General features: G+C 48.4%; 1 protein-coding gene across 1 annotated transcript; it reads left to right on the top strand.

The window, feature by feature from the left end:
- Positions 1–37: 37 nt before the first annotated feature.
- On the top strand, positions 38–8,691 carry CUNH11orf24 (chromosome unknown C11orf24 homolog). Its single transcript, XM_010635763.2, has 4 exons — positions 38–166; positions 3,599–3,796; positions 6,388–6,562; positions 7,247–8,691. Exons 3-4 carry the CDS (start codon positions 6,487–6,489, stop codon positions 8,365–8,367), a joined length of 1,197 nt encoding a protein of 398 aa, XP_010634065.1. The 5' UTR covers positions 38–166; positions 3,599–3,796; positions 6,388–6,486; the 3' UTR covers positions 8,368–8,691.
- Positions 8,692–9,007: the final 316 nt, after the last annotated feature.

Raw genomic sequence — 9,007 nt, forward strand, 5'->3', positions numbered from 1 at the left:
GCACCGCCCAGGCCCGCCTTCCTTGACGTCACTTCCGGGGAGGCCCGGGCGGGGCCCGAGCTAGGGCTGCTGCCCTGATCTGGTTTGGCTTTGCTGCTCGCCACGTCCCACGCCTGGCCACCAGTGCTTTCCAGCCGTCGGAGGGCCGCGGGCCTGCCGCGCCCGGGTAAGGCGCTCGCGCTGCTTTCCAGGGAGCTGTTGTTAGGGCTCCCCGAACCGTCTTGGGACTGAGAAAAGGCGATCGGGGACCAAAGGAGGATGAATGGGGAGCACTGGAGGCTGGAGGATGAATGGGGGCATAAGGGGGAGGAAAAGGTTAAATAAGGGCCCTAGAGGCAGGAGAAAGGGGGCAAGAAAAAGAGTGAGTGGGGGACACAGCGTGCAGGACGATAAAGAATGAAGAATAGGAGCAGAGAGGGAGCAAGAATGGGTCGAGACCCTGGAGGAGCATGGTTGAGGCCCAAGGACGAAGGAGGGCTGAAGGGGATCGCAGACTGCAGAGAAGACGCAAGGCTGTTCCAGTTTCGGAACACAGTCGAGACGCTCCCGTGGGTAGGGAATGGACAGGTCCTGGAGCAAGTCCCTGACCAGGCTGGGCTCCAAAAGTGTGGGTCTCAGAAGGAGTTGACCTCTTGGGTGACCCATGACCCGGGCCTCTTTCACCCAGACCCTTTCTGCCTAGAAGGAAGCTGTGAATTTCCATCAGATTTTCCACCCTGTCCATCTACTTGTCTACCCTATGTGGCTTCTTGGCATCTGCACTTAAATGTTAGGCTAAGAGCAAGAATCCACATCCTCACGGTTTACCATAAGAAAGAAACAGAAATCTGACTTTAACAACTTGCAGTTTTCCCCCTCTCCCAGGAAGCATCTGTAAAATTTCAATAAAATGGGCGAGATAAATATTTAAAATATAAAGTCTTCATTTATGTGTTGGACCTGCCTAATAGACAAAGGAATGTCAATTCTACCTACATAGCCAGGAAAAACTGCATTTTAGCATTTAGCTGTGAAATCAAAACTTCTAAGAACCTGGCATCGAGTGGTATAATTTAAATAATATCCAATGTTCCAAGTTCTTATCTGCCACATGGGCACATCCTTTGGACCACAGGACAATGTCAATATACATGAAACTACATGGGTTTCTTGGGCTTCTGCTACCAAAGTTCAGCCAGGTCACGTGTCAGAATTAGGTTTCTGTGGTTTGCCCTCTGTTAATTTACTTTCGAAATCCCTACTCCTTGATATGCACAGATAGCTTCCCCAGCTGGGAGTAGGGACCAACTGGGCCATGTTCCTGCTGATAAATAAGTATTAATAGCATGATAGAATGTGAAGATAATACTCGGAGTCCTTCAACAAACCTGAGGATTACTTGTGTTGCATCTGTCTGGGCCAGAAAACAAGAATTAACCATTTTGGAGTCCATTTTCATGTAACTAGCATGTAGCAATCTACAGATCACTAGCAGCTTCATAAAAGAGTAGGACTTAAGAGGCATCACAAGGTTGTGGACCAGTCAGTAGGCTGAGGCAGGAGGATTGCTGTGAGTTCAAGGCCAGCCTGGGCTGCATAGTGAAATCGAGGACAGTATAAATGATATAGCAAGACCCTGTCTTAAAAAAAAAAAAGTCACGGACCAGCAAAGGACAGAGAAGTTGATACTCAAGGCCACAGTATGGGAATGTCTTCCTTGTGGGATGTCATTTGAGGAGGTCCATGCTGTACTTTTCTTGCATATCCTATAGGGTACTGCTTGCTCCCTGCAGATGGGGAATTCCCAGCACTAGCCTAACCTCCAGGCTTCCCATCTTCCCAGTCTCCTATTTAATGTTTACGTAACTCTTCTTCTAGATAATAATGAGAATAACTGGATAGGTCCTGAGAGCCAGATTCTCTCTCATTTAAGTTCCACAGAAGCCCTTGCAGGGAAAGTATTATTTTTAATCTTATTAATTCTGAGTCAACTTGTAAAGATCAGTACAAGTCTCACACATGATCTTGATACTGAAAATGCTCTGTTGGAAAGTAGAGGCTCCAGGACGATACCAGAGAGATGAAGCCACGGTACAACAAAGGCCTGTTCTTGACTCTACATGGGGGCCAATTCTTGTTTCTGTGGGAGTGACCATCAGCCTGGTTGGGTGGAAGTGAATAAGCAAGGATGGTGTCCAGCACAGTTTTCTGAGAAGTTGTGGAGTTTTTGGAGATAGTTTTGTGAATATGTTCCTTGTGAATATGTTCCGTGTGTGTGCATTAAGGTTTGTGTGTGTGACTTCTCACAGGTGTGTGTGACTGTATGTGTATCCTCTGTGGCTGCTTGCACATGTGTGATAGTGTTTATGCATTTGCAGCTGTGCGCAGCTAGGAACATGTGCGGCCGTGAGCTGTGTACACGTGTGACTTCATGTACGCATGTGTGTGTGTGTGTGGCCGTGTGTGCATGCATGGGCATTTGTTTTTGGGGAGCAGGCTCATGGTTGTCCCTAAGCATTACCACCTACTGAGCTCTGCCTTCTGTGGAAGGTGATGAGCTGTTTCTGTAATCCCCTGTGTCACATGCGATACCCATCAGTGAATTTATATCTGCTGCTTTATACCTTTGCATTACAGCTGTACTCCTAGAGTCCTCTAAAGTTTTGGTTGGTTCCTAGGAAAATGTGCTTCCTGCTACGTAAATCACATAATTTCTCTTAATTATTAAGATCTACATGTGAAATTGTACCACTGGGATTAGTCTGTTTGGCTCCTTGATAGCTCAAAGTACTTGAAGAAAATCTATCACTGAAGTCTTTCAGAAATGTTTTTCCAAAATTAATACATGCTTATAAAAAACCCAAAAGAACCAAGATATTAAGTAAAAAATGAGGTTGGCAATATAACTCAGTGGTAGAGTACTTGCCTAGCATGCATGAGCTCTGGGTTCAATTCCCAGTAGTCAAAAAAATTTAAAAAATTTTAAATCACATGTAAATCTATTATGTAGGGATAGTCATTTTTTATATTCAAGTGTAAGTCTTTTCAGAACCATTTTTTTTTTTTTTTGAGACAGGGTCTCACTATGTAGTTGAGACTGACCTGGAACTCACTGTGTAGCCCAGGCTGGTCTCAAATTCACAGCAGTCCTCCTGTCTCAGCCTCCTGAGTGCTGGGATTAAAGGCGTGTGCCACCAAGCCCAGCAGAACCTTTAATATATGTGTTTAAACAAAAATTTGATCACTGTCACTTAATGTTGTATACTGTTGTATCTTCCATGTCAAGAAATAAAAATTTGTGTCTTTTTAGTACTGCCATCATATTTTATATACGAATGGGACCACACTCAAAATTATTTTTGCAGATTTTTGCAATTGTAAATCATGCTCTGATGAATATCTTTGTAGATTTATCTTTGGACAATCTGTCCAGTTGCTTCCTTAGAAATTCCTGTAGTAGAAACGGCCACATCAGAAGTTTGACATTGAAAGCTGTGATACATATTGTCATTTTCTAGCACAATGATCTGTTGAATATTGTTCTTTCCTGCTTGCCTCCTCACCAGCTCTTTTCCTCCATGCTTTTCCTAAGCATCATTGACTCTTTTTCAAACCCTAGATGCGTCTGTTACCACTGTGGAGCATCTGCATCAGTCCCACGTGTGCCACAAAGCATGCCATGGCCTGGGAGTGCCCTGCCAAGCTGCCCTCACCTGCAAAGCCAGGCTTTACCTGGCGAGCACACAGTGTCACGCCCACAGCTCCCCAAGGAGGAAGCTGTCCCAGCCTGCAAGCCTGCCCTGAGCAGCTGCCTCTGGTGAGTGTCCCAGGCCCTGCAGGGTAGGTCTGGCTGTTCAGGGACAGAAGAGTGAGGCTGGAGAGGATCCTGAGGAGGCTTTCCAGGGTCAGCAGAGAGTCACAGAAAAAGAAAAGCACCCAGTCTCCCGGGGGCAGGGGGCATTGTGTGGTCCTTCACAATAAGAGATCCTGCCTTCTGCTGGATGAACCAAGGGGACAGAGACCGTGCAGTCCTCTGTGGCCCTCAGTGCATGGGGGATTCTGCTTTCATTGGTGCTGGAGGACAGGGGAGGTGCCAGAAGCCCAGATAGAGACCCCAGGAATTGATGTGATTTGTGTCTGTTCCAAAGTAAGAAGCCAGACAAACAGGAGAAAATTCTTTGAATCAGTTCCTTCCGGCCTTACTTAGCTGGAGCAGCAAACTTGAAATGCTGGAGCAGTGATATGACACATTGCAGCCTGTGGACCAAATCCCACTGGCTGGCTGTGTAAATAAAGTTTTATTTGGACACAGCCGTGCCCATCGAGTCACATATCATCCATGGCTGTCTTTGCACCACATTGGCAGTTGTGTAACTGAGATTACTTTATGGCCCACAGAGTCTAAAATATTTACTATCTGGCCCTTTATAGAAAAAGTTTGTCTACTGAAGGACCGTAAGGCCTGGAGTGCATTCAGGGAGCCAAGACCCTCTTTGACCATTAAATATAAATATGAGTGGCCAAACGGAGCTGGGAATACAATATTTACAGGGCACTCAGCTGCAGAGCCTTACCTAACGGATGGTTGTGTGAGCTCTTTGTGCTGAAACCTTCTAGTTTCAATTCTTCCCCTATCAGCATATTGCTCTATCTCTTCTCAACCTGCCCCTACTTTTTTCTGTCAGTACAAAGAATGCTTTTTGCACCCTGGAAAACAAATGCAAATCTATGGTTTGTATAAGACTGGGTAACTTTCCTAAACTTGTAAGATACCAGGAGCCCGTATAATCATTTTGGAAAGTGCTATTTAAAGCTAGAAAAAGTTAGTGACTCTTGTGAAAGGATAGAGGCCTCTGGGAATGTCCCAGCCTTCCGGAAGAGTTTGTCCCCATTGATTACAGGTGGCACGAAGCCACCCAACCACCACCCTAGATGTCCCTTCGTGTTGCATGGGAGCTGCTTGCCTGTGTGACCCTGGGTCACTCTCATACGGCTCAGTGAGGCTCAGAGAAGTTATATGAAATGTCAGGGTCACATGGTTAGCAAGCTCGGAAGCTGAGATTGATCCCTTTCCATAGCAATTCATTCAGTAACATCCCTATATCAGGTGTGTGTGGTCCTCATGATGCTAGGGATGAAAAAGAGAGAGACAGCCCTGCCCTCAATGTAGTTGAGGCAGGTGGAAAGAAAGGTGACACTGGAAGACAGAGCAGGAAGCATCTGGGCAGAGGGTGGATCAGAGTAGGAGATGGTTCTTTAAGGATGCTGTGTGGGTGGGATCTTCTTCAGGTTAGCAGCTCAGCCCATTTCTGCCTGGTACATAAGACCTGTAGGTATTTCATGCTACCACTGTGTGTGGGTGGGTAGTATCCTATCTTCCTGCTGTGAAATCCAAACTGCCACATGGCTAGTGGGGTCCACAGCTTTTCTCTGGCCTCCCCCAAATCTCATTGTTCTGTCCTGACCACGGACCCTGCTGTTGTCATCAGCTGCCCTCTCCTACTCACCTTCGCCAACAAATGGATTCCTGTCCACCTTTCACAATGTACCCAGGTGTCACTTTTCCAGGAAACTTTCCTTGACACACCCATAGCCACCACAGGATGAGTCAGCATGACCTCTTTCCTCTGAATTCCTGCAGGCCCCTTGGTGGAAGGTTGTATGTTTTTCATCTTTTGTCTTAAGTGTACTTCCCTGGCATATGAATAGACACCTAATATGTTGGATGGATGGATGGATGGATGAACGGATGGATGATGGATGGCTATGTGGGTAGGTAGATGGCTGGAAAAGTAGATGGTTGTATGAATAGTGAATGGATGTGTGGGTGGGTGGGTGGATGGTTGAATGGGTGGATGGTGGATGGTTGGACAGATGGATGGACAGGTAGATGGGTGGATGGTTAGATAGACAAGCAAGTGGGTGACAGATGGATGGATGTTGGGAGGATTTATGACTAAGTTTTGTCCCCATGTAAATGTCACAGTCAGCTGTCAGAGGGTGTACACAGGGGCATTAGGCTTGTCTTGTATCCTGCAGACTATGGGAAAGAATCTAAGAGGAAGATATGGCCAGTCTTGGTGATGACATGGTTTTAGCCCTGTGGACATGCCCAAGTCTTGGCTCTCCTTCCTTCCCTCTCTAACTCTGGCCCCTGGGGTGAGAGGGTGCGAGCTGTGATGAAATCAGGTCACGTGCTTTAACCTATCCAAGGCAAGGCTTCAGGTTAGATTGCCATTACCAGGTTGACTGCACCATTTTGTGTTCTTCCTGACAACTTGGCTCAATTTGTACCTTAGGCCTTGCTGGGGGCTTCCATAGCAGGTGCAGTGCTGAGCCCTGTGCCTCAGATAAGGACATGTGTCACTGAACAAGTGCCTTCTGACCAGTGTGCTCTCTTGACCCCAGATCCCTTGGCCAGGCAGAAGGAAACCATCAATAGCCTGAGAAGCCAACCAGCTGGGAACCTCAGGGACCATACCACCCTGCTCTCAGCTTACCTGCAAGATGTGGACAGCACTCATCCTGGCTTGGATTTTCTCCTTGTCCTTATCTGGAAGCCAGGTGGCATCTGACAAACCGCGTAAGTGAAAAGAAGGCTGTGTGACTGTTGGACAGGTCCACAGTGGCTCCAAAGGCACCCTCGGCCCCTTGAGAGAGGAGGTGCCCTGGGGCAGGTCTGGGATGGGTTCTTGAGGGCCAGTGTGGGTAAGGAGGCCCCAACAAGACTGGGCAGCAGAGCCTTGTAGGTTCCCTTGCTTGGCCCTGCAAACGTGCTTGACTTCTTTGGGGAGTTCATTCACTTGTACATCCAGTATTTAATTACACTCCTAGTCTATGTCAGGTGCTGTTCCTCTCCAAGAATTCAGGGATGTGAATGTCCACGCAGCCAACTATCTGTCTGGTACACCTAGGTGTGTGTGCGGTGGTCCTGGTTTCTTTTTTATAGTGAATCACACCATAGTGTGAAACTTACTCTGCTGTTTTGGGAATTGAATCAAATAGTGAAGCTCTTAAGCCTCCAATGGGCTAGGGAGTCACAGAGCAAAGGAGTTTTAAAAGCAAAGTGTCAGTGGCTTCTCCAGTGGGCTACACTCTGGACACGGGTGGAGAGAAAAGAAAGAGCCGTGGTCACCTCCCTCAGCACACTGGGCTGGGCAGAGCTGGCTCCACAAAGCCTCCCCTTGGACTGGGAGCATTGCCAAGTGATCCACCTGGTTTGGTCAAAAGTGATTATGTCTCTTTTTCTCCTTTTTCTAATTTTAAGGATTCTTAATCCCTAACAAGTTGTGGATGAAAGTAGTCAAGAAGAGTATACCCATGGAAGTAGTGACAGGGGTTCATGAGACCTCTGAGAAACCAAATACAGTGGCTCCTTCTATGGTCAAATTCACTAAAGGGACTTTGGCAGCCAGCCTCAACTCTACTAAAGTCACAGCAGAGACAACCCACAGGACAAACATGAGCACTCTAGCAGCTGCGGAAGCTGCAACGGACAATGCAACCTCTGAAGCTCTCACGGCACCCAAGGCATCCATCCCCCCGTCACCCATCCCCACGTCAGTGTGGCAGAACCCAGCCACAGCTACCACTGGGCTTCCGACTCTCAGCACACCCCATGCACAAGTGCCAAGTACCAATGTGTCTCCAAGGACAGCAGCAAGGGCAACATTGGCCACACATAACCAGACTGCTGCCGCCAACGCAGGCAGCTCCTCAGAGGACGCACCCACTAACTCCACACTGAGCCCCCCACCCACCGTGGGTCCCCAAGCACAAGGTCCCACCAGCCAGGTGTCAACGGCCCAGACAGTGCTTAACACAACAGGTAGGTCTCCACCTGCCCCCTCAAATACCACCCAAGAGGCCACTACCACCCCTTCCATGGCTTTGGTGTCTTCCACGGCAGTGGCCACCACCCAGGCTCGAGCTAAGGAGCCAACTACCAGCACAGTGCCAGCACCTCCCACCAGTCAGACCCCTGAGGTAGTAGCCACATCCCCCACAACACTACCAAGCCCTGTGTCATCTACGCATGGGGCAGGAGGGCCAGCCACCCCCCAGACGTCAGAGCCAGTGGAGACCAAAGCCACATCCGAAAATGCCTCTACCGGGCTGACACCTCGGAGCCCAGGGGACCCCAAGATGCCAGCTACGAATCTGTGCCAGCCCAGCACCGACGGCCAGTACCTGGTGGTCACCACTGAGCCCTTGACCCCATCTTTGGTGAACAAAACATTCCTCCTGGCGGTGCTTATACTTGGGGTAACCCTTTTTGCCACTGTCTTGGTTTTGTTTGCCCTGCAAGCCTATGAGAGCTACAAGAAGAAGGACTACACACAGGTGGACTATCTGATCAATGGCATGTATGCAGACTCGGAGATGTGAGCACAGGCTGGGGCCGGCCCGGGACAACCACAGCTCGGGCCTCTTCCTCCACCTTCCATTTTGCCTCTGAGACCAAACCAAGTGCTTCCAAACTCTTTTGGTGCAATTTTGGAGATATGCCAGATGCTTAGACACATCTTACTGCTGTCAGATTAATTCCATGATCATGAAAGGGTTGCTGCTTTTTCATATTTATTTTTGTAAACGATCATGAGCCAGGAGCAGGCGGTGACTGCCCTGGGGTGGGCAGAAGCCCTGGACCACTTGGCCCCCGGGGTGTCAGATCTTAACCAGAATTAAAGTAGTGACTGCTCTCCACTCAGACCCCTCCCTGCGTTTGTATCAGTATGTCCTGCTTACAGTTGCTCCCACTAGAGTCTAGTTTGTGTGTGTGTGTGTGTGTGTGTGTGTGTGTGTGTGTGTGTGTGTGTTTTCAGTGTGCGGATGGAACCCAGTGCCCTGTGCACTGTAGGCAAGTAATAACCACAGTTACACCTGAGCCCTGGAACCTTTTTGAGACACCTGGTGGAGTAGGTTTGCTTTTGTAAATGTTTAATACAACTTGAGGCCTGCTTTGCTACTTGAGCTACTTGCTACTTGCTACTCTGAGCTACTTGCTTGAACTTCCTTAACACCCAAA

This window comes from Fukomys damarensis, unplaced genomic scaffold, assembly GCF_012274545.1.
Source record: "Fukomys damarensis isolate Sample0158 unplaced genomic scaffold, DMR_v1.0_HiC HiC_scaffold_27, whole genome shotgun sequence".
NCBI classification, from domain to species: Eukaryota; Metazoa; Chordata; class Mammalia; order Rodentia; family Bathyergidae; genus Fukomys; species Fukomys damarensis.